Genomic DNA, 24,839 nt, shown 5'->3' with positions numbered 1-24,839 from the left:
GACTTCCTGAGCTGCAAGAATTCCTGAACTGCCCCCAGGTCTGCAGGGGCATTCTGCAGAACTGGGGTCTGCAGAATGCCCCTGAATGGGAGCAGTTTGCAGAAGAGCTCCTTTGTAGCCGCTACAAATTCCCAAAGAAAAGACAGTACTTATAATGGAAGCCCGGAGCCAGGACAGCTAATTCACACGGGACATCCCAGACACGTGTCTCCACAATGAACAACTGCACAGTTCCACGTTTCGATTTGCATGTTGTATATATCTCCTTGCACCTGTTCTTTTTCTATATACAATGACAACTGCACAATACCACTTCATTCATTTTGTATGCCAGTTGTAATCTTCAGCATTTATTGTTATTCTGTGCTTATGAAAATGTGTACTGTACAACATGCATTTACTTGTATGCTGGATGTAATTATTATTTTTCGTGTAAGGATGGCTGCACACTCATTAACATTTTCACCAATCCATGAAAATTACATCAAAATATAATTTTTTTATATGTGTTTTTATATACTGAAATCGACACCTTTCAACTGATTACATGGAAATACAAGCATTAACAGATATTGAAAGGAGAACACCCTAAACTGTCAAAAATGTTCAATAGCAATGTATAAATCATTGAAAACATTTATGAAATATGAAATGTTCCACAGGGAACAAACTAAAAGAAGGTGATATTGCCCATTGCACCCCACCAGATGTTTGCTTTCATTTTCTTAACTGTACTAAAAAATATCTGTCAACATGTTCTACTCTACATATGTTTTCCATCTGTTTTCATGTTTCTACAATATAAATTTGGATGAATAGTGCAGAATTATGAAATAGGCTAATGGGTGAGCTAGGGCTGCTACTCTAAGGGGTATAGTTACTAAACTGCAGGTTAGAAAAAGTGAGGATGCTGCCAATAGCAACCATTCAAATTCTGTCATTTTGTAGAATGTACAAAATAAATAACTAGAATCTGGTTGGTTGCTATAGGCAACATCTCCACTTTTTCAAACCTGCAGTTTAGAAAATATACTCCTATGTATTACTTAGTAAGGCCTGCCCCCAGGCAAACATTGCCAGTCTTTCCCTGCTGGCAACATTGGAAACATAGTACATGCATACTGATTAGAATATAGTATAATATATTTCTAATAGCATGTGTAAAGTAATGTGTGGCTGCTAATAATATGGTTATTGATCCTTGCTCAAATTAAGCATAACAATCATAGCAAAAATACACATATATTTTTGGGAAAATAAAAACACACAGTATATTAAAGAAATGTATATTTATTTCAAAATATGAACATTTTTGTTTAGAACAAGCTATACATCCAATGATCTATATTAAAGAATGGTATAAACCGTATCTCAAACTCTCCATGGCCTGAACTCTCCATGACTGAATACCACACTCTGATTTATTTTCAACAAAATCATAACATCAATATAAACTATTATGTATATGGTGAAGCTTAGAAAAACAAACATAATTTCACACATTCAAACAAATAAATAAATATGTACATGGCAGACCAAGCAAGCCACAGCAAACGTTCCACTGTGGCTACCGAAAAACAGTACATTAATAATAGTCTAAAGAATAATTATACTGTACAAAGAGAAATGAGTACACTAGTAAGTGTGGAAGCTCAAAAGTAACTGACTATTACTAATAGTGACACTATTAAAAAGGAGGCTATTAATACATTAAAATTCTACTACACAGTAGTAAAAAAAGAAAAAAAAATACAATTAAAATGTAGCAACATATACAAGTACAGCTTACCCTTTACTGATATTTTATAAGTAATAATGATTTCACACATTCTTTCCCTTTTCACCATTAAGTGACTACATAATCCCTTGAAATATGATTTTCAGGTGAGCTGTTCACTCCATGTCACATAATGGATATGGTTAATGGTTGAAATTATCACACAGTAGTGAGGCATTTCACATTATCTGTTTAGTACAACTTTCTATGTTTTTGTGTTTACCAGTTAAGATTTGCTTAGTTAATCAAACATACATACAGAACAATACATCATTTAAAAATGTCAGTATTATGAAGCTATAGCCATGCCTGGTTTTCTTGATAATCTCAAACTAATATATATGTTTAGGAAAAGTAGAACCATAAATTGTGTACACTAATTTGTTTTTTCAATTGATATATTACCCAGTTGTTAATGGGATAAAATGATTTGCAAATGTTGTTGACATGGGGAAAAATGGGCAAAAATATTTGTTTTAGTAAACTTTGTATATTTGGGGGGCTAGATCTGTGCAAAGTGGACATGATCCATGCCTACTACATGCTTTCTGCAACAATAGGTCACTTGTAACAGTGATCTAATACTAGATGGCATACTATTAATGCAAAGATGAAAGGAACAACTTGATTAGCCCCTGCCCTGACATAGCCCCATATTCACCCACCCACTCCACAGTTGCAGGCAGTGAGTGCACTGTTTCTGTGGTAATATCCACTGGCCACAGAATCTAAATGGCCTCCTGGTTTTCACCAGAGGACCTTGCAAAGGGACTTGGACTTTGCTACAAGAGGTCCACAGCTTGCAATACCCAAAGGAGTCGGGGTGGGGTACCTTATAACGATAGTGACAACACTGACTGTGAAGGGGCCGACATGATTACACTGAACCTGTAATTCATGACAGGCTGATAACACTGACAGGTTGAAAAAGACACTTGAAACAGCTCCCGGTAGGCTACAATGACGCCAGTTTCAAGTTTCTCACTGTCATTCTAGCTGTTAAGGTGGTAATTTAAGGAAGCACTGTCTGTACAATGTTGTAGGCTTTGTAAAGAGCAATGTACAGCCAGCGCCTCCTTAAATTAGCAGTGAATGACAGTGGGGACCTTGGCACTGAGTCAGTGTAGCCTGCTGGGATGTTCCTTCATCTGAGCTGTTTCAAGTGTCCTTTTCAACCTGTCAGTGTTATCAGCCTGAAAGGTGTAATCATGTTGGCCTTTTCACATTTGGTGTTGTCAGTATGGTTATACTGACTACCACCGAGGAGTTGCACCAGGAGGCTGCTAACAATCAAGCACAGTTCCACATCACAATACAAGTCAAAGTTCAGGAGCAGGCAGCAGTGAAGTGCAGTTAAGAATAGGCTGAGGTCAGTGCAAGCTGATATAAAGCAACACTTGGTGGTGTGACTAAGGTCAGGATCCAGGAAACAGCTAGAGAATGTTTATGCTCTTTTGCACAACAAAGTACACTACTGCACAAGGAAAGTTACTGTGAGACTGGAAAGGATGGAACAGCCAGGGATCTTCCTAGATGGTCCATGTGGAGATAATAGGTGCACACTATCAATAATTAAAATCCACAAAAGACTTATAGCCAGTTGGACACAAGAGAAGTTGGAGAATAAGTAGCTTCTTTGTAAGATCACTGTCCAGAGAAACCACATTTCAAACCCACTAAGAAACAAATAAAGGAGGCCAAAATGCAAATATGTAACAACTGTATCTGCCATTTATATATTGTAGGTGGTTGGAAGCGGCCAATATATAATTATATTCCTACCAAAAGGCAGCAAAAAAATAAAAGGTAATCATTTACAAATCATATTATTATCAATTTGGGATATGTTTAAGGAAAGTATGTGCAGTTTCCTTTTTAAAGTAGGGCAATGATCCATGAATTAGGTAACAGATCTTACATTAAAATGTTACATTTTGAATCAGTTTAGGTCTTACAAAAAGACAAGCTTTTGTAACGTCTGCCAACAATAGATACTGACTGAGACACAATATTGATCTGCACCCTACTAAGTAGCTTGAATTGTGTTTTATGAACTGCATGGTTAAGCAGCAAATAGATACATTTATTTTCACTGATAATAAAAATCATATAAGCTGTACTGATTTTTATTTGTGAACATTGCCAAAATTTCAGAACCATTTTGGGAAAATTGTGGATAGACACTAATGTTTGATTATGGTTTAGAGTCAACTTGTTATTGTGAATTCAGGCTATATGTTAGTAGTTAACAAAATGTTTTTGACTGTAGTAGTAAATTTAGTGCTAAATATCATTTCTACTGTATATCATATTACCAAAGGAATGTGTCCAGTACAAATGCATTCAATTTACAGTATCAGTTTTCTAATATTAAATATTATATTAAATGGTATATGCAAAAGTAATACAAACTGTCTAAATTTAGCAAAGGGTGAATGGATAGGACATAACTTCTTTTGCTTTATGTATTTACCAAAGTGCGTAATAAACTCAAATTGTATAGTGCTGTTAATTTACAACGATCTTCACAGTTATATTAAACAAAAAAAATATATAAATAAATAAGAGGAAAAACATAAACCGGGTTGAGTCCTTGCCCATGGAGAGAATACAACTTCTGTAATAATAAAACAAGCCCAATCCTAGATAAAGCATTCTTAAATAATAATATTAAAGCTATGTTTTAATATGTGAAATGTTGCCATACACTGTGTAATTAGTGTTGAAAACCTTTGTTTGCAACAATGAAGATTAAGCGGCTTTCATTATATATGATTTTGCTGTAATTATCTTTAATGTTGAATGTTATCCTGAATTTTGATATTTCAGTGACCTGGTCAATCATTTTAAGCATAATTAGTTCCTCGCTGTATGCACATGATTTCATTTATGGTGGTAATTGTACCTGTGCAAAGCACTAACACTGTGTTATAATTACCTTATAATATAACTCTATGCAAAATATGATTGATGGTTTCCATTTCCTGTGGGTTTTTGTCCAACATTAAGATTTAGAGATAAAAGAAGAATTCATATAGTAGATGAATTAAAATCTGCAACACTGTTTTTCAAAGCTACATATGAAAAAGTTAGCACTGTGAGATGGTCTTCATATATCTGTCTTCCCCGATACATTGAAACCCAGCATGGACAATTTGTTTCTAAAAAGGTAACACAACAGTAGTCTGCATGAACAAATGAGCATTAAGTACACAAGGACGGTTAGTCGGAAAAAATGATAACAATGGATGGCTGCTAGATTTTGGCAAGGTGGTAATTACATTTTGAACTGAATAATGTTGAACAGTTATAAAGCAATGGCATAGGCTTGCACTTTTTAGCAATAACATTCTTAAAACATTTTATATTTTTATACTTTAAAAATGAGGTGCATTGGCTCAGGACAATTTAATTAAGGCATAGGTAATGTTTGTGGACCTGATTTATTCTTTGTTTATGGGGTCATAGGTCTTCCAATTCCTGGTAACAGGCTTGCAGTGTAAGTCCTGAAAACTTTAAATATTCCACCATGTCTTTAACTTCACAGTCATCTAGTGGAAAACTTCATTGAAAGGTCCCTTCATGTCCTTTTGTAGGTTTTAATTCTAAGTACATTAACATACATGCGATTAAAATTCCCTTTTGTGCTTATTTCGGTTATGAGATAGCATTCCCACATTGAACATTTTCGTTTTAGGATTAGAACTTAGTACTGTGGCTGAAGGAATCTGACATGATGATGTTCTTGTAAAAGTTGTCGGAGTGAGGATGGCAATAGCCCTTTACTTTGTCAATAACATGGTGAACCGGAAGAATTGATGTCTGTTCACCGTCTACTGGTGTAAACTTGACTGAGGGTCTGTCCCCAAAAATGTAACCTGTAAAAGCAAAATACATGTATAAATATATAGATTTCTATTATAATGTAAAGGATTCTTTAGGGATTCATGCACCTTAATGTAATTAATGATTGTTATCATTGTAAATATTCATGTGTACTATGTCTAATTAGCAGTTTTATGCCAGTAATATTAGATATAAAAAGTATATTTAAAAGTAAAGTTTCCACTTTAATGAAACTGTTATATATTTAAACAAAATAGACATATGACAAACTAAATGTCCATCATGAACTTTCTTTGGTTCTATCTGCCACCAATTGTGTGTTACAAACTGGTAGTCAAAGGGCTCTACTACTTTTCCTCCTTTATGTAGCTCTTCAACGTGTCATAAAATGTTTGCTTGATTTTTTTTTTCTTTTTTGTGGGGAAGTGTAAATAGCTGATATAAATCATCATGATCATAAAATAAACTAAACATGCAAACAGCTATGTCAGTTTCACAGATATCATCTGTGAAGCTGGCATAGCTGCTTGCGTGTCAAATGCATGTAGGCAGTTAATTTATGAGCATGATGATTTATATCAGCTATTCAGCAAACAAGAATTATATAGGTCCCAGGAGTTAATGTCACTGAATTAATAGTGTTGGTGTCCTCATATGTTTCATACTAATTTTATTAAATTATACATTTCCTTATGGTATTCAGTATGTACAGTAAGTGTAGAACATAAACATCATTCCAATTAATAAGTAAATACATATAATAAAATGCTTTTATATCAGCTGAAAGTTTTAATATGGACTTAATCATGGCATAGCTATAGTATACATATACAGCAATAAACCAGAGTATGCATTATAAATCAAACCTATATTTCTTTGACTTGAAAAAGGTATATAGTATATGAAATGTAGAAAACAATGAAAAATAAACCCAGTAATAGATGGAAAAGGATCAGGCAGAATGATAATCAGAATGCAAAAACTTCCAAGCAAGCAATTATAATACAATATGTTTCACATTCCAGAATATTGCATTAGGTTAACTTTCAAAGCCAAATGATCATGCTGCTGTATGGATAGGATTTAAAAGGAAAGAGTGGCATCCAGAGACAGATTTCCCAAGAGGTAAGGTCAATCGCCATTTTGCAGCAAACAAAAGTTTCTGAAAATGTCTTCAATGATGCTGGATCTGTTTTAAGCCTACAGCATTCCATTCTAATATTCCAGACAGGAAATGACATATTGACATGACCCTGTGGATTTGTTCCTTAAGAAAACAGTACCCATAAATCGTGAATAAATGCCTGACTTTATAAAGCTAAAAACACTCCATCCACTGGCTGGTATCCATTTTTTAAACACGCGTATATTTGATAACAATATTTCTTTAAACAAATTGCCTTAAAGCAGGTTTGATTGGCTCATTAATTAATTAACAGGGATTTGTCCCGTTAATTATCATCTGTCATCGCAACGATGACAGATGATAATTAATGACAGATGCGGATGCGGTAGGAGGCTATCCCGGGATGACTTCACTTACTTTAAAACTCCTGTTGTCTGTCTCTCCTCTCCGGTTACTATGACTTAAAGTCACACATGCGCAGAGACATTTTGCGATAGTAACCAGAGGGTAGAGCAGATAAGCTGAGGTGAGGGATCCAAAGATCACTCTACTGCAATGCTCTCTCCATAGGATCTTCAGATGTCATTAGCCATGCGGGATAAGTTCCAAAAATCTAAGCTTTCCGGAACTAAAATTGGCCAAACCACAGTCCCCATTGACTATTATAGAGACTGAGGTTAATGCAGTATTTTGCCTAACACAGGAGATAACTCCGATATCTCCTGCGTTAGGCTTTTAGTAAATGAACATTTTACTTAAAAATGCATAAACCATGCAGAAAAGGCAGTTCCGCATAATTTAGGACTTCATAAATAGGCCCCTTAGAGTGGTACTAGTATTTTTAATCTCTTACTATAACATATACAGGGTCACAAACCTATCAATCCAAACTACATTGGTCATAATTGGCATAATATTGCCAATATATACCATTTGCTCTCTGATTCAATTAAGTGAATTCATCATAAATTCATATGTGCTATTTTACTACATATGCTGATAAGCAGATATCCATACATATCAGTATACAGATACACACACTTTTATAACTGCTATGTAGCTACAATTAGATGTCCATATGTGGTTGTAATTCTAGCATAACTCTAATTTTACATCATCTCATTAGAAAGAATACATCAAATCCCATTACCTTCTATAAAAAGATAGCCGGAAGATGTGAATATACTAATTTAATGAATACCGTATAAATATCAGCATAGCGTGATATTTATAATGCAAACTATAATAGGCATGTATGTGACTGCAGCTAGTACATGCACAGAGGTTTTAATAAGCACATTTATACTGAAGACTATCAATATACCGTGATATATTTTTCCCCAAAAAAATTGAAGTGAGAAAAGAAATAGCCATAATAAATTGTAGAAATTTAGAGATGAACACCATTGGCACAAGATGAAGCAGTAGAATGACTAGAGATTCTGATTAGGAAATGATCCTTCCGTTGTTTGACCTCATGCAAAAGCACCCAACCCAGTTGTTGAAAGGTCATGCATCCAACCAACCTTACAGGAACATTTACCTGGATGATTCCACCTCTGGTTAAGGGATGATCTTAGAAGCCATTATCTATGCCATAAACATGGAATGTATTGGTCAGTTGAGTAAGTAACAGAAACGTTAGTGTAAACCACAAGGTGCCCAACATAAAGGTTTGAATTATTGTGTAGCATTTTCTTCAAAAAAATCATTTAATAGTGAAAGAATAAATTTTAACCCAAGGTAATGTTTGATTATAACCCATGCTGTTATCCTCAATGCTGAAAACATCTTTCCACAGGCTGTGCTGCAGTATTCTATACGGTATCTTAAACTAAAATGAAAAACTAATACAGTCCCACACCCCTGGCTCAATTCCATCAACAGCTGTACAGAAGACACACTCTCAATCAAAGTCAAAACTAATCTTATCTGATCTAGTGAAGTATTCTCCTAAAGTTTATATTTGCTTTTCATCGTGAGTGTGCATTGTTTACTTTGTTATATATATATATATATATATATATATATATATATATATATATATATATATATATATATATAATTTTTTTTTTTTGCTGGAATTGTACTAAAGCTGTCTATATTAGTTTTAACGTGTTGGAGAATAATACCTGCAAATACATTTTGTAACGCCACAGGATCCATTTTGTAAAATGTACAAGCTCTTAATTTCTTCAGAAAAAAATGTTAATTTATTTGTAGCTAATTTTTTTACACTGAGGTTCTATGAATAGAGGTTTGTCAACCAATAGGGACTATGATGTATCAGCTTTGTATTGGTTGACAGCTGCAACTTCATGTCTCTCTTTCTAGCCTAATTTTTTGTACAGAAATGTGCCTGGGGAGCAGGAGGCCACATATAATGACAGATAAAACTTCTGGGGCAAATGTGGTCTCTTAATACCCACAGTAGATGGAAATAGACTGGTCATTAAAACTAAATGCTGCAACCTAACCTTCAGGTTTATCGGACGTATCACACACTTGCCTGATTGGAACCTCTTAACAAGCTCAGAAGGATGAGATAAAATGGAAAATAGTATATAAAGGTAACATTTTACATTTATTTCAAATTCTATGCAAAGTTTTTTTTTTCTTAATTTCCACTGTATATTTTTATGATGCCCCTCCTTTTTTAGTTATTATTAAAACAATAGTGAATGGAAAGAAACATGTTTAGAATTTGTTAATTTACATACATAACATTATTATAGTGATTTGCACCTCCAAAGGCTTTTTAAATAAAGTTTCAACAATTAAAAAAACAACCATTTTTTTAATTCATCATAATGTTCGTTAAAAAACCATACTATTTAAGGTGGAACCACTTCCTACACACAGTGGTGGAGGCCATTTTTGGGGCTGAACCAATATATCCCTGAGATGCCGGGAACCAATGATATGCCTAAAGCACAGTAATCTGATATAAAATGCCCTAGTGATGACACTAGTTCTACTGAATTGTTAGGTTGCATACTGATTCTGTCAACAATGTGAGCGTCCACTGCACTGGGTAGGTGAAAGGTGGAATTTAAAACATAAATATCCATAAATCAATGCTGTCCTCTCTCTTCTTCATTATGCATTTCTCTCTCCTTGCTAAGTTGACCCATCTGGGCCCATATATTGCAAAAAATAGATCATGATGACAGTTGCCCCATAGAGATGGTTGATACCTCTAAGCCAGCAATTTTGTTCTACTTTCAGCTCAGCCCTGAGCTGAAAGGAGAAACATCTTAACTGAGAGCCAGATCTTAGGTGGGAATGCTACTATTATATGACTGTTTTTAAAAATTATATTACAAGAATATTAGTTTTTCTAACAAAAACTTTCTAGTGTCAGACTCAACATGTCTCCGATGGCCCAAGGATCCAATGAGTGGATAGGAAACAAATGATTCAGGTCATGGCCCTCTGATTGCTGGATAGCACTGTGTGCAAAATACAAAGTGTAGCTACTACAAAACCCAGTGATGTCACTATGACATAACTATGTTATTCTATCATTTGACAGTGCACAGGAGGTCCAGATCAAATCACCCCTAATACTAATACTATTAATCAAGCGTAACCTTGATCTCATATCAAATAACGTGAAATTTGCTACAAGATTCAAATGACATTAGATTCAATTGTATTGGTGGGAAGGTGAAATCAAACCAAATTAACAATCCATGACTATAAAGGGTTCCCAAACTAAATTAAAAAAGTTTGCAGTATTCCTCCCCAGATCAATAACAACCTCATAAGTCATTGTGTTTGACAATTGTTCATTCTACATAAGTGTTAGGCATGCATGTAAAAATACTTAATTGTCACAAAGAACGATGTGCACCCAAAACTACCCAGATGGTGCCAGCATAATTTCCATTTACTTCCGCTCTAAAGATTTGACAATATGGGTACATATGTACAAAAGCAACATTTTATGAGAGTAAAGAAAATATTTATACTATCGTATATATACTATTATGCAATGTGGTGTCAACACAAATATTTGGGAGACTTAGCTGATAATTTGGGCTAGGATTAATTGCATAAAAGTCATTAGGTTAATAATCACAGAAAATCGAGTCCTGCCTGTATAATGCAAATAAAATAAAAATATATTTATTATGCTATAATAAAATAAAAAAATCCAACAAATTAAAATCCACTTGGCTATACTACAAAATAAAAAGTATACCCTGTAACATGGGTGCATTAATAAGATTTCAAAATTGGCTTGGTTATGAAGGGGTGAAATCTATCCAATCATAAAGTGGTCATTTAAATATTAGAAAACTATTTAAAAATTATAAAAAAAAATTGTTTGTATTTTTGTTAGATTATCACCCACTAGAAGCATGTATATGCTGGCATAAGAGAAAATATAAATTGTTAGTTAATACAATAATACAATAATAATACAATAGTTGATACATTTCCTGTAATTCTATTTCCAATTGGAAATGGTATCAAGGGTAATTTGCATGTGCATACATGAAAATTATGACCTTCAATTAACATAATCCAAGATGTTCAAGATTAGAGATTGAATTGGGACGCAATTTCAGTCTAAAATGAAGATGGAAATTACACCCCAATAAAAGACACATCTTACAAGGGTATGTTGAGCTGGACACATATAATTAATTTGTCATTTTCAAATAACATACAGCACTAAGTGAAATATTGTTCCTTTAATGTGTGACTCTTCTTAAACCATAGCTTGTAAAGTTCAAACCTCAATTTATCACCTATTAAGCTCTTTTTAATTCATTGTTCATAAACAATATATAAAAATACTAATAAATTATTACCATAAATGTGAAGTTCTTCCTTTAATAATATGGATTTGTACATGACAAGCTACACACAATTTGTGCCCAAAATAAGAGAATCACAGCTCATCACTAGGGTACACATTTGCAGTCATTGTATTTAGCTAAAAATGTACAAATCAATTTGTTAAAAATATCATTTACAAAACAAACAAGATTTATATATTGATAAAACATTGCTTAATTCTAAATTAACATAGTTTAGGCAATATTTACTAAGGACTGATGCTTAGAAATTTTCTTCTCACCTCTCACCCGAAAAACTATATATAGATGGAGCACATTCCGTTGTGATAAATTATACGATGGAGCACCTTTCAAGCCTGCATTATTACACAGTTTGCTCGTAACTGCACCATGCTTCTCTTGTTTTATTTCCTGATTAAAAATGCAGTTAATTTGTATAAAGATGATTGATTGGACGTGGTTCTAATGTTTGGGGGTGGATATCTGGGGGTAAATGTATTAACCTCCGGATTGTTGAACTCCCGCGAGTTCGCCGTCTTCAGCGCTTAAATTTAAAGCGGCGCTGGCTTGTATAGGGAAATTACAAGGCAGCGAACTCGCGGGAGTTCAACATACCGGAGGCTCTGGCTGGATATCTGTAAAGGAGATCTTTATCCCTATTATCAGTATCTTGGATTGCAGGCGATTTCAAGAGTACTGTTTTATGCATTATTAACATTTTGTTCGGGTAAGAGTCCATCCTAAGAGAGATGTCCAATACATTTTTTATTTTTATCATGTTCTATTACATGGAATGTTTTATAAGTGTCGAATAAAATCTTTTTAAAAGAAGATAACGCACTATTGGCACTTTTCTATTTTTCCTTCCACTTTCTGAACACATTATCGGCCTCTGGTGTCATGGAGACATCATAGTGAAAGATTAATGACACACTGACCGAGATTGAGTATCTGGTTCGATATACTATTTTACAAGCACAATCTTCTGTGAAGTCGATGTGGAGGAGATACGCTCACAGACATCAAGGATCTGGTCTTACGTGACACCTTGGAGAACATAGTTTCATGTGGAGATGATATTCTGATTAACAACGGAGATCTCATAAGTGTGTTTCCCTGAGGGGCTGTTTTCAGAGAGATTCATCTCTGTGCTTCTATTGTTTAAATTTGACAAGAGAAGCAAATAGCCTTTTCCGTTTATCAAGAAGTGGACACATAAACGCTGTACATTTGTCATACTATATACGGGATAAGGAGTCTACAGTACAATGTTAATTAGAGACTTTGTTTTACTGTGTCTGGATTTAATTAGAACATTTATCAAGTGTATTATCAACATTCATTTATATTTTGGAAAGATACCTGATTTGATTTGTGATATTGATTGTTTTTGTGATAGAATATTTTTGAAACTCTAGTGCTTTATTTATGCTGCATATTTTATGTTTTGTAGCTTGTTATCTTTTACTCCACTGTGGATTGGGGTAGCAGCATAAGGGCAGCTGTGAGTTTATGTCTGCGCTACTATAAATCATCCTCATTTCTTGTATTAATTCCCTTATTTTAAGATCCCTTAATATGTCTTTGTTTTTTTGCATATATTTTTTTGGGGGGGGCGGGAATTCTTATGACTTACATTGTCTATGTTAGTGAAAATCTTTACACGTACTGTATATTTATATGTATACAAAGACATACTCGCTCACCTGTGCTGCTGTTCCTTTTAAAGAATGGATTGGAACTTGACTTCGATTTAGATGTCCAGTATGTAGAATTTGAGCCTATTGAGCTGGAGGAAAGGGATTTCCCCAGATTATTATCTGAGCTGTTCTTCTTTGTGTTATTAGTGGCTGTTTTACTCCAATCTGAAAAGTAAAGAGCACGTTTAAGAAAAAGAATGAAAAGAAAGATAACACAATCCAGTGGATCACTTATTGTGTACTAGTTTATAGAAAGTAAGCCATGTGCAAAGCATTAGAGCAATATTTAACATGAATCTATATATATATATATTCGAGAAAAAGCTGTGGATCCATTTGCATATTGCAACTTGCTTAGATTTTCATTAACTAGTTATAGTAACAAACCGTGACAAATCATCTAAACAGTCTTATTTTGGTCAACATGAATGTATTTAGCATAAGGTCTACTATACATTTGTCTAGGACAGTGGTTCACAACTGAGATTTGTGTGAGGTAAATGACCGCTTGCTGGAGGGCCATATACAATACACACCTCCTCCCAATTTATCAAATGACCAGTGATGTATCCAACTACCTTATACTAGATGACATCATTGCTGAGAAGAAACACAGCCCAGCAAACCCTTTTTTCCTGTAGGACCCTCAAACACGCTAAAATTACTCCATATACTATAGTATTCCCTCTAGCCCCCCAGTTCTATTGTGGCAAGTGTTAGGATTGGGGTTGGGTATTAGTCAATAGCCATTACCACCCGAATCCTCCACCAATATGTAATCCTTATTTTCCACAATCCATCCAAAAAGTAATCTTGGATATAGTGGGGGCAAAATAAACCATCCTTACTTCAAGAATCACTGAAACAATTATGTAACTCGTTCTTCAGACAACAAGAGGTGTGAGATATGATGGCCACACTACCTTTCAAACCTCTGCTTGCAGCTCTACATATCTGTCCAAAATCTAGGACCCATCTCCAAAAGTTAGGAGCCAGGACCAGCTCACTGTTTCACGATATCAAAAAGGGGTGTGGTTTAGTCAAATAGTGGACAGGGTCATCTAACAGGTGGCGTGGGTTTATAGTGCAGTGTGCAATAGATGCAAATCTCAGAAAATGTTATTGTCATATCAGCAGAATAAATTAAGATGCATTGAAGATATGTTTCAATGTCATAAAATTGCTTTGGAATTATACCCAGCTTTCATTTTACTTTGGTAGCAGATGGAGGTTTAGGTAGAGTAACCTTCTCTACAGCAAACAGTCATTAACATTTCCAATGTGAGATCCTGAAAACAATGTAGTACACTTATTTGATATCTACAATGACATATTTGAATATGACCTATGTAAAACATTGCTTTTAAGACATTTAATAATAAAGAGAGCAGAAAATGAAGGTTTTGCACAATTGCAATCAATGAAAAGAAGGACAAGTTGACATTCATGTACAGTGTGCATTCCATTTCTGTTATTTAGCTTCCCTCCTCAGTTTTCTGGATGGACATAAAGCCAGTACATGGGGCTGTTATATTGCTGTCAATGGCTGGAGACTGAAATTAATCTGTATAAATTATGTTAGGGGTCTACACCGTACAACAATCCCAAGGCACCAAATACACTATTATGCTAATTTTCAATTCATCAATGAATACTTTTGTTTAAGAAATTACTGAATTTTACCTGAATTATCTGGCAGTCGAAGTTTCCCACAGCATAGATGCCGTCTCCATTGTTTTTGTACATTTTCTTTCAATGCACAGTGGAAGACAAATATAAACAAACCTACGAAAGACAAACATGCTGGAGTTTAGTGGATAATTTTGCACCATATTCCTATAGTATTACTTATTGTAAACAAGTGTAAATATCTTATTCTGAATTGTAAACAACTGTACCTTGCAGGGAGTTGAAAATAGTGAATAGATACATTAATGCAAGAGTAGCTTCGCCCCAAGCAAAAAAAGCAAACCCCCATGTCATTCCTAGGAGAAACGTGAGACTGACAACACTGCGCAGGTTCCGGAACACCTCTTCTCGAAAACTACGATTGGTCCTCTTTCCATTTCTCCCACAGATCTGTACCATCACCACAATGAACATGGCCACATTCATCAGAAACATAACTCCAAAGTAGGCAGCACATGTGACATAGAAAACTGTGTTGTTTGTTATCCAGCAGCTGAAAGAGAGTAATTACTATTAGCAATACAGTATTGGAATGAATCTTGGGTATATAAACGTGGGTGGCAAAGCTTGAGACATTTATATAATAGTCTATATATATACATATATATATATATATATACTTTAATATATACTTACAATGCATCCCCGTTCCCAGTGGAATCCTGTCCATAAGCGCCTGTTCCATAGGCACTTTCTTTATATGTGCTTGCCAAAACAATTGCAACCACAACAGCAGGTACACCTGTTTTACAATGGAATATAAATGTTTAATCAGGCTCCCCAATTTACCAAGGGACACAAAAGCACAGTAAAGACAATGACCCTGCAACTGCAGAACACTGAGGCATCGGCCAGGGTACCGCTACATACTTCTTCATTGACTAAACCCATTTAGTCAATTGGTTTTGCCAACAACCCCAGTCATTAAATTTATAACTTCGAAATTGTTGATAAAAGCCAGATATTTATAGTTATTACAGTAAATATTTAAATTATAGACTTACCCCAACCGATAATGCAGAATTTCAAAATGTATCTCCGGATGTATGTGTTGAACACTTTTACTAGTGCAATATACATGTGCACAGCCTCTAATCCCATCCATGTGAATGTAGACAAGAGAAAGAAATGCAGCAGAGCAGCCACTGCTATGCAAAGCCCATCAATGTCAAAGGATGCAAGCCAGCTATCCAGGAGGAAGAAGAGGTTCAGGAAGAGTAAGGCAGTACTCAGGTTCATCAGGATTTTTGAAGGGTAATCGCGCCTTATTTTTCTATAGGGAAAAAATAAATAAATAAATTGTCTTACTGTTCATGCTTAGGAAATACAAATTGCTCTTCTAACTTAACAGCGGGTCTGATAATATGAATTATGGCTATACAGTCTTCTCAGCAATATTGCACAGCCTATTGTTACAACAAAATAAACTGAAATTGCACATGCATAAAAATGTAGTAGGGGCTAAAATTGATTTTAAGGCAGAGCATAGTTCATAAATAAGAATATGATACAGAAACAGAGTCATGGACTACTATAGAAAGCCTAGCTACTATAGGAGCCCACTGGGATGATGGGCCCAGGATCAAAGCCTTCTCATTTCATTTATTTTCTTGATTCTATTGTAGAATATTTTGACCTGTGATTTTTTTCAGTTTGATGACTACATCTTAATATGATACCTGAGCAAAGAAACATCTCAAGACATCAACATATTATTTAATACGTTATATTAAATAATGTTTTCAGGAGGGCACCAGAGAAATGGAAGAATGGTAGAAAGCACTTGCCATATTGAAAATATTTGAAAAGTGTTAGAAACAATATATGGGCTAACAATCCTTCCGAAGTGGTATGCAAGATCATTTTATAGATTCCTGCAAATTGCTCATTGATTGTTATTAATGTAATACGTGTTTCAAGCACTTTCAGGAAACAATTTAACATACATCATTGCAAAAATTAAGGATCTAGACCTATCCCGTAGCAGCAATTCTATTTGTACCAGATCTTAAAATGTATAATTATACCAATATCAGTAAACCTGTGTTTCTCAAGTTTGGGTCTTGTATGAGGTACTCAGGGGTGGTCTTAATCATTTGCCCTTGTAAAAGCAACTAAAATAGCACCTTCATCATTCCTTATGCAAGCCAAAATAATTGTTTACATTAGTGTATTACATTCTATAGCAAACACATAATAATATTATGAATTATTATTATTATTATTATTATTATTATAATTATTAATAATAAATCTAACCACCTGAAGTAATTGGCCATTTCAACAGAGGGTCTCTGATTGAGATTTTTTTATTCATTTCTATTACATTTTTGGGCACAATTATCTATGGAGCTTAATCCTTGACTTTTATTGAATCCCCCCAATTTTCATTATTATGTTATACTTCATTGTAATATATAATTGTACATACAAATAGAAAGCATGAAACGTTTATGCTTATTATGTCTTATTTTATTAGGATGTCAAATTGTAATAAAAAATATATAGTTTCTTAAAAATAAGACCAAACTTTGATAAAAGCTAGATTTGTATATCATCTATGGCACGCGCCATTTTAACAAACATATTTAGGTTTATATAAATGTGTAATATCTTTATGTATATGTATCTGTGTCTATTTTAGATGTGTTGTAGGTACTCAGAATATACACTAGTGAAGTAACAGAAGAAGTTAGAAGATTTAGGATACATTTGCTGGTACATATACATACTCAAATGCAATGTAAGTCAGAAGTGTGGCAGCTGTACATATAGCCGATATCCCGCAGCCAACATATGTTATAAAAGTGAGTATTTTGGAATTTTGTTGATCTATGAGTCCCTGATTTCTTTGGAGGTCCTGCGAAAAAACAAAACAACAACAATGTTTACATTGGTAAATGGGTATAAGCCGAAGTTGCTCAGAGACATAATTTTTCTGTTTAAGCAATTTAGATTTAATGTAAACAAAAAAAATAAAACTTCAAGGTCAAGCAGATGTACTGCTGTAAAGTCAGATAAAGACAAACAAACTAATGTAGTTTTCAGATGCCAGAAATACAAATCTAGAAACTAGATGAGTAGTAGTGATGAGAAAAATTATGGCGAAATTTCATGCAAATCGCAAATTTTACAGTAGAAGAGGCAATTGGCAGAGTTGCGAAGTTACAATTTTATAAATTCTCATTTCACCAAATATTTAGTCTATGATCAGAACTGCGACGGTGACGATGAATTATTTCTGCTGTGTGTTATAATTATGGAGATCTGGGAACATTTTAGGCCAAATTCCTCCTGATCAATGTGCAACATTTCATGGAAAAATATGGAAGAAGGCAAATATTTCTCTGAACACTTTTGAAAATTTCGTTCAGATCTATTGGAGCCCCAGCTGAAATCTATAAATGTCATCTAAGTATAAATCTAGTAGGAACAAATCAACATTTACTATTATGAATAATATAATTTTGGATCCTGACAACATCTTTCTTTGACTCAAGTCTGGCAGTTTGTAGTAACATTTTATTCAGCAATTTTTGGAGAAGGATTAATATTTATATATTGTAGCAGATCCAAAAATAGCTAAATACAATTTTACAGTTACCTAGAACACTATATTACCTTCAGACTAAGACACAATAAAAAATAATTCAAAATATAATGAAAGCCTTACTGTATTTGTCTGAGAAAAAAGCTAAGCTGTCTAATAAGTATCGTAATACAAATCAAAATTAGAATAAATAAGGAAACGAAAACAATTTTAGAATGTGCAACAATTATATCAAAAAAGTTTGGGATAAGATCTAAATTGGAATTAACACTAAAAAATAAGTTGTAGTAAAGTGGGAACTATAGTAATTTCAATCATCTTCCCTTGAAAGTTAGAAAGGTTATGTTTATTTACAAAATAATTGAGTTTTTCACTACACATTGTCATAGTCTACACCAAATCTGGAGTACACTGCTCTCCATTTTGGGAGTTGCCAAATGTGTCTTTCTCAGAAAAATTGCCATTTGTTGTACTGATTTAAATCAGTGTACACTGTATTACTAATGTATCACTTCCAGTAGTATCAGTAAATGTATCTTAATAATAGTTCTAATATATGTTTTGATTGTGTCTGTTTATTACACTTTTAAAGATGGCTTAATTCTGGCCCATGTACTGAAACAGTAGATTTCTTGGAAAATTAGTCTCTTAGGTTAAATTAGTGGACATGCTTATTTTTTTCTGTACTTACCATCAGTATACCAAAATTTGTGAGGTGATTGCACAAACAAACTGTCTCATTATCATTGGATTCATTTGTCAGTACCCTGCAGCCAGCTTGGCTCCATCCACCACTGCCATCTGTTGAAAAGCAAGATTGAATAATAAACTGTTAAGAAATATACTACAACTGAAATAACAAGATAGAAAAAATTATGTGCAAGAAAAACGGCACCATGAGTCTTTTTTCATTGTTACACTTCTAATAATATTTGCTTAAAGTACTTTATCCAGCAGGAAGGACCACTGCATATTAGGCAGTTCTAGGTACTGTATATGCTGTCCGGTCACTTGGCTAGAGGCCAGGGAACAGCTTATTTACAGTTCAGGCTTGTTCGGGGTTGCAGAGGGGATAGGAAATTTTAGAAATTACAATGGGCGGTGAAAACCCTTTAACAGGGCATTATTTGGGGCAGGTCATGCAAGCAATGCCAAGCCAAACATACTGTATGTCAAGTTATCAAAGAATGAAATTTACTACCAAATTAGAAAAACCATTTCAATGTCCTGGACCAGTATAGCTAAGTCCTAAAGGTGAAGTACCATAACCAATCAAAAGTAGATCAAAATTAGTTTGTAAGAAGAAAATATTTTCCTTCTTTATCTAAATCGCTAATAATTATTATGTGCAGTAGAATGAAGCCGTATTGTGTTTTTACTTATTTTAGCTGTGTAAGGACATGTAATGTAAAATTCCTCTCTGAAGCCATGATGTCACATTAATCTTCACTGTAAATGAGGCAGGTCCTGATATAAAACTGCATTACAAGCCGGCCTAAGGCAGTAGGAAAACATGTAGAGACAGAATTATCTCAATTCCTGTGTTGAATTCTCACGCTGATGAACTAACACTAATGTGTGTTTGGTTAAACACTACTGCAAGACATGTACAAATAATGTAAATGTAAATAAAATACCATTTTTGTTAATATCCCAGAAAACACAAGTTGGATTTCCATTTTTCTAAAAGACAAAAACAATATTAATGCAATATTAAATGTACACATTATTACTCACAAGAGACATGATTACAGCTATCCAAATGTTATACTGACAGTATAATGAAGAAAATACTCTTTTCTCATAAATAAGCTCTAAGTGTATATAAAACAGAATGGGCCTGATGCAGAGTTGGCCGCAATTGTGCCACAATTCGTAGGCGCAAATTGTGTTCATTAAACAAGACACAATTGCAGACATATGCAAAGCTACAAGATACGTGCAGATCTGCACCAGTAGCATATGCACCATTTGTTTTGTTTGCAAAATATCTATTCACTACTAGGCATCAATAAAATGTAAAAACATCTCTACCAGGGGAAACAGCTCTCCGCCCGCTTACGTGTGAAAAATAATATACGGTCGCTTAAACATGCACACAAAAGAATAATGTATGCATGTGCAACAAAGAAAGCACCTATCAGCATCAACAGAGCATTCTCAAACAGCCAATAATAAGCAGTTTGCTGTTGTTGGTGACAGTTATCGACATTATCTGCTATTTGAACCTTCGTTTGATCAGCCGCAAGTAATACGACTTGGACAGGTATATATGCATCTGTACCCCAGTCTGCATCTCTTCACAATTTTACTGTACTCAGCCTATGGTAGAACGCCCCTTGTCTCACCTGCCTCTACAAGCGCAAGAGTGTATAAGTGCCTTGGTCAAACAAATCTCCATAGGTGCATTTGCAAGCGGCCACTTTTCTCTGCATTCGCACAGCGATTTCAAAGAACACTCACTCTGCATCAGTCCCAATGTGTTTAAAATAGTAGATGAGTTAAATTTACAGACCCTTCTGTACTAATAATTAAGAATTATTTAAGCTCATGATAATGCATACCAATACCTTGAAGTCGAGCTATCACTTGTATTATCTGACTTTTTTAAACCTAGTCCATTAAAAAACATTGGCATTATTACTGACAGTTCTAGTTTAATGTAAGGATGCATTTGAATTTACATACTAGAATATAATGTAATAATGTGGTGGGTTTATGTTACATCGTTCCGTGAAGGATCTAAGAAATTGTTATCGTACCTGATTTGTCCGGTGCTTAACTGTAATCTTTACTGGATCTGTAAGATCCCGAATAGTAATATTTCCAATGCTGCAAGCCACAACATAACTGTTCAGTTTTTGTGTATGTTTAGTATTCAAATTTGAATCCTGAAAAAAAAATAGGGATATGTCACTGAAAGATTTTAAATTATTATTTTATTTAACAAAGCTTTTGATAGTGTTTAATACATTTGTGTAATACATTTGTGTACAGTGGTTGATAGTTATACTGTAACAGAATAATAACTATTTGTGTTAATATGTATTGGTTTGTAGATACAATACTAAGAAAGGCCGGTCAGAATATGATATCTGTCCCCTGACACTCTCCGCTGGCATCTTCACCTCTCCCTTGGGATCCTGTCTCCTTGAAACTTGTCCCCTCACCTGGTGATCTTCCCTCCTGGGATCACCCCCTCGGATCCCCTCGCCTCTTCCCTGTAAATTATTCTTTGACAGAAATATAATTGAAAAAAAATATAAAAATATTCCTTTCCCTTGGATTTATGTATATTATTTTTGCAAACAGCTTACTAAGTATTTCTGTCCTGACCTAAATACTTATTATGTTATTTTGACCCAACTACTTGTAAAACGGGACTGCTCAGTAATTATTTTGGAGGGGTGCCTTGGAAAAATTATGTAAGCTCTAAAGGTGCCGCAAACTGAAAAAGTTTGGGAACCACTACACTGGGCAATCATTTAGTATTCAGTAATATTGACCTTAGAGTATTTTACCATTACAAACTATATATGAGGGTATAGTGTGTTCATGTATAATTAAATAAGGGATGCTAATGTATTAATGGTTATTAGTAAATTGATTCTACTGCATAATTAATTAAGTGGGTCTTCTCCGGTGGGTCCTAGGCACCAGTCTAACCCTGCACTCCTCTCAACTTTTACCACTGATACAAACTAATTTGAATAGTTATTGGACAGAAGCTTTTCTCTCTCCTCATTGGCCAGCGTGTGCCATCCTGCTGGTGGCTGAAACTCAAGATTAGTGTTGGGGGTGGCACACTATTCTTGCAGAAGGGCCCACTGTTGCCTGTATCTGCTACTGCCTTTGAACATATTTGCCATTGCTAACACCATCATTAATTAATTTAAAATGTTTAATTTTTTTATATACTGTATATACAACTTACTGCTTCTTTAACACTCATTGCCATTTCATGAAATTAGGATGGCATCTGGATTCCTTTAATTCATCTGATGTGTTATCTTTTTAATACATTGCAAAATGTGCATTGTGACTTATTTGGCGCCCATTTGCATTATAATTCAGCAAGGGACAAAACAATTTTCTGACCTCTTAATGGTACTGGTACATAATGGCAAGTCTTGTGTTCTCTGCAATGCTTTATTAATAATGTCCACTTACTAAATTCACTGATCAGTGCTATACACTGCAATATACTATATATTACAATGCATCTAGAAAACACCTTGAAATCCCGCCATTAAATTTGACTCTGGACAAACCATGTTACAATGCAAGGGGTGCAAATTAGTTTATTATTTTGCATATAAGGAAAATACTGGCTGCTTTTTATGTAACACACAAATACTTGATATCTTTATTTTTACACTATAAATCTGTTCCCACATTTCAAATTTACCTCCCCTCCCAATGCAACATGGTTTTGCCCAGGTGCAAGGTTACTCCTTTTTTATGTGTTGCTCTCCTTAATGACTCAAACATTTATCTTTGCTTAACTATGACTAGTACAGTATAGTACTTTATAACAAACCATTTGTAAACAAATGTTATCAAAGTAAAAAGATAACAATTTTATTAATATATGATAACTTTATTGTGATATATTTTGAGAACAAGCAACTAAACACTTTAGTGTAGGGATAACAAATTGAGATTATATTGAATATAAACCTAAATTTTACAAATTACTGTAAATTTTACAGATACTTTATTTGTTTAAGATATCATTTACTTGCCTGAAAAAGTCCGGATTTACTGAAGAAAGTGAATTGAGCTCTTGAAACTGTATAAAAATCACTTTCACTTAAGTTGGACAAAAGGCTGGATGGAAGGACAACAGAAGCCAATGGATTATCCTGATTTTTCTTCATATCAATCTGTTAAAGAATAATATTGAAATAAATAACACATATAAACAAATCCTTCTTTATTTACAGTATCATAACATCATGAATGCCAAGTCAGCTTCCTTGCCTTCTCTCTCATCAAGTAGTCTTTAGTACTAGTGAGGTAAAAGCTGAACGGTTACACTAATTTATCATGAAATAATAATTTATTTTAAAAACTGTTCTCTAAAGACCTGCAAATGTTCAGGAAATAATATTTTAATATAAAACTTGTTTAGGGGCTTCTCTTTTTTCAAATCTGTCATATGTCTTAAACAGGTTCTTCAGCAAAATAGAAGGATTGACTAGTTCCTACTATACTAATTGATGGAATTGCAGTTCCTTCCTGCATTATGCTGATATTTTGCTGATATTATGCTGATATTTCAAACCCATTGAGGCAAATTATTTGAATTGGAGTTTTCAAAAGTTGTGAAAACCCGGGAATTGGTAAACAGGACATGTTCTAAAAATATACTTCACTTACTACCCATTTTTCTAGTAAGTAATATCTGTCCAAAACAGCATGTAAAATAGTAATATATATATATATATATATATATATATATATATATGTTTGTTTTTGTTTGTATATATATATACATATATATGCTGCTGTACTTTTTCTCCTGATGAAGTCCTTTAATCCTATGGACGAAACGCGTTGAGGATTCATTTGTTCATCTGGATACTTTGTGGACACTGGATGTACTTATTTCCAGCTAAGCGGCTGTGGGATCACAGTAAGAACATGTGCCTTACTATTTCATGTAAGTGGGATACTTACTGTTTTATTAAAATTAGTGTTTTACAGTATTACACTATTTTAGTCTTTTTATCATGTTTATGCTCTGAGGATCCATCTGTAATTGATGATTGTCCCGCTGAGGAGTAGTCCTTCTACGTCATAGCTGATTCTGGAACATCACTTGCTTCAAGTTTGAGCTTGTTAAGTTCTCTATCTGGTACGCAGAATCGCTTATCAAGGGTGATCTCACTTGGGAATTAACTTGTTGCACTCAATATTGTGGTTTCCCTATACTATTTGCACCTTGGAATTCACCATCATCACTATAGGGAATCTATTTTGGTATTTCCTATTTTTCAACTTAATATTGTGTTTGGTAATACACTATGTGGCGCTCTGTTCTTTTTACATTATTTTAGATTCTCCAGATTCACCATCTGTTCTGGAACCAGCTGCCTCCTGTAAATTGGACTTTGTGCTTACCTTATTAATAGACTATTCATCACTGTACAGATTTGGGTGGAGCGCCCCCTGTGTGGTATCTGTATTTTTGTGTGTATGTGTGTATATATATATATATATATATATATATATATATATATATATATATATATACACATATATATATATATATATATATATACACATATATATATATATATATATATATATATATACACATATATATATATATATA

General features: G+C 34.1%; 1 protein-coding gene across 8 annotated transcripts in view; it reads right to left on the bottom strand.

The window, feature by feature from the left end:
• Positions 1-1,274: 1,274 nt before the first annotated feature.
• Positions 1,275-24,839, bottom strand: part of ADGRG6 (adhesion G protein-coupled receptor G6) — a 156,789-nt gene continuing 133,224 nt past the window's right edge. For 7 of the 8 annotated variants that reach the window (XM_075203568.1, XM_075203569.1, XM_075203570.1 and 4 more), the window contains 11 exons: positions 23,245-23,385; positions 21,262-21,390; positions 20,137-20,182; positions 19,191-19,300; positions 17,682-17,809; positions 15,954-16,222; positions 15,586-15,691; positions 15,159-15,442; positions 14,944-15,045; positions 13,267-13,425; positions 1,275-5,655 (listed from right to left, as the gene is read on the bottom strand). In XM_075203568.1, the coding sequence (XP_075059669.1) occupies positions 5,477-5,655; positions 13,267-13,425; positions 14,944-15,045; positions 15,159-15,442; positions 15,586-15,691; positions 15,954-16,222; positions 17,682-17,809; positions 19,191-19,300; positions 20,137-20,182; positions 21,262-21,390; positions 23,245-23,385 (1,653 nt within the window). In that variant the 3' untranslated portion in view covers positions 1,275-5,476. Of the gene's footprint in view, positions 5,656-8,292; positions 8,340-13,266; positions 13,426-14,943; positions 15,046-15,158; positions 15,443-15,585; positions 15,692-15,953; positions 16,223-17,681; positions 17,810-19,190; positions 19,301-20,136; positions 20,183-21,261; positions 21,391-23,244; positions 23,386-24,839 lie in introns of all 8 variants that reach the window. The other variant, XM_075203571.1, reaches the window with a different exon arrangement.

Source organism: Mixophyes fleayi, chromosome 3, assembly GCF_038048845.1.
Source record: "Mixophyes fleayi isolate aMixFle1 chromosome 3, aMixFle1.hap1, whole genome shotgun sequence".
In the NCBI taxonomy this organism is placed as follows: domain Eukaryota; kingdom Metazoa; phylum Chordata; class Amphibia; order Anura; family Limnodynastidae; genus Mixophyes; species Mixophyes fleayi.
This window is presented reverse-complemented; position numbering and strand designations above follow the sequence as displayed.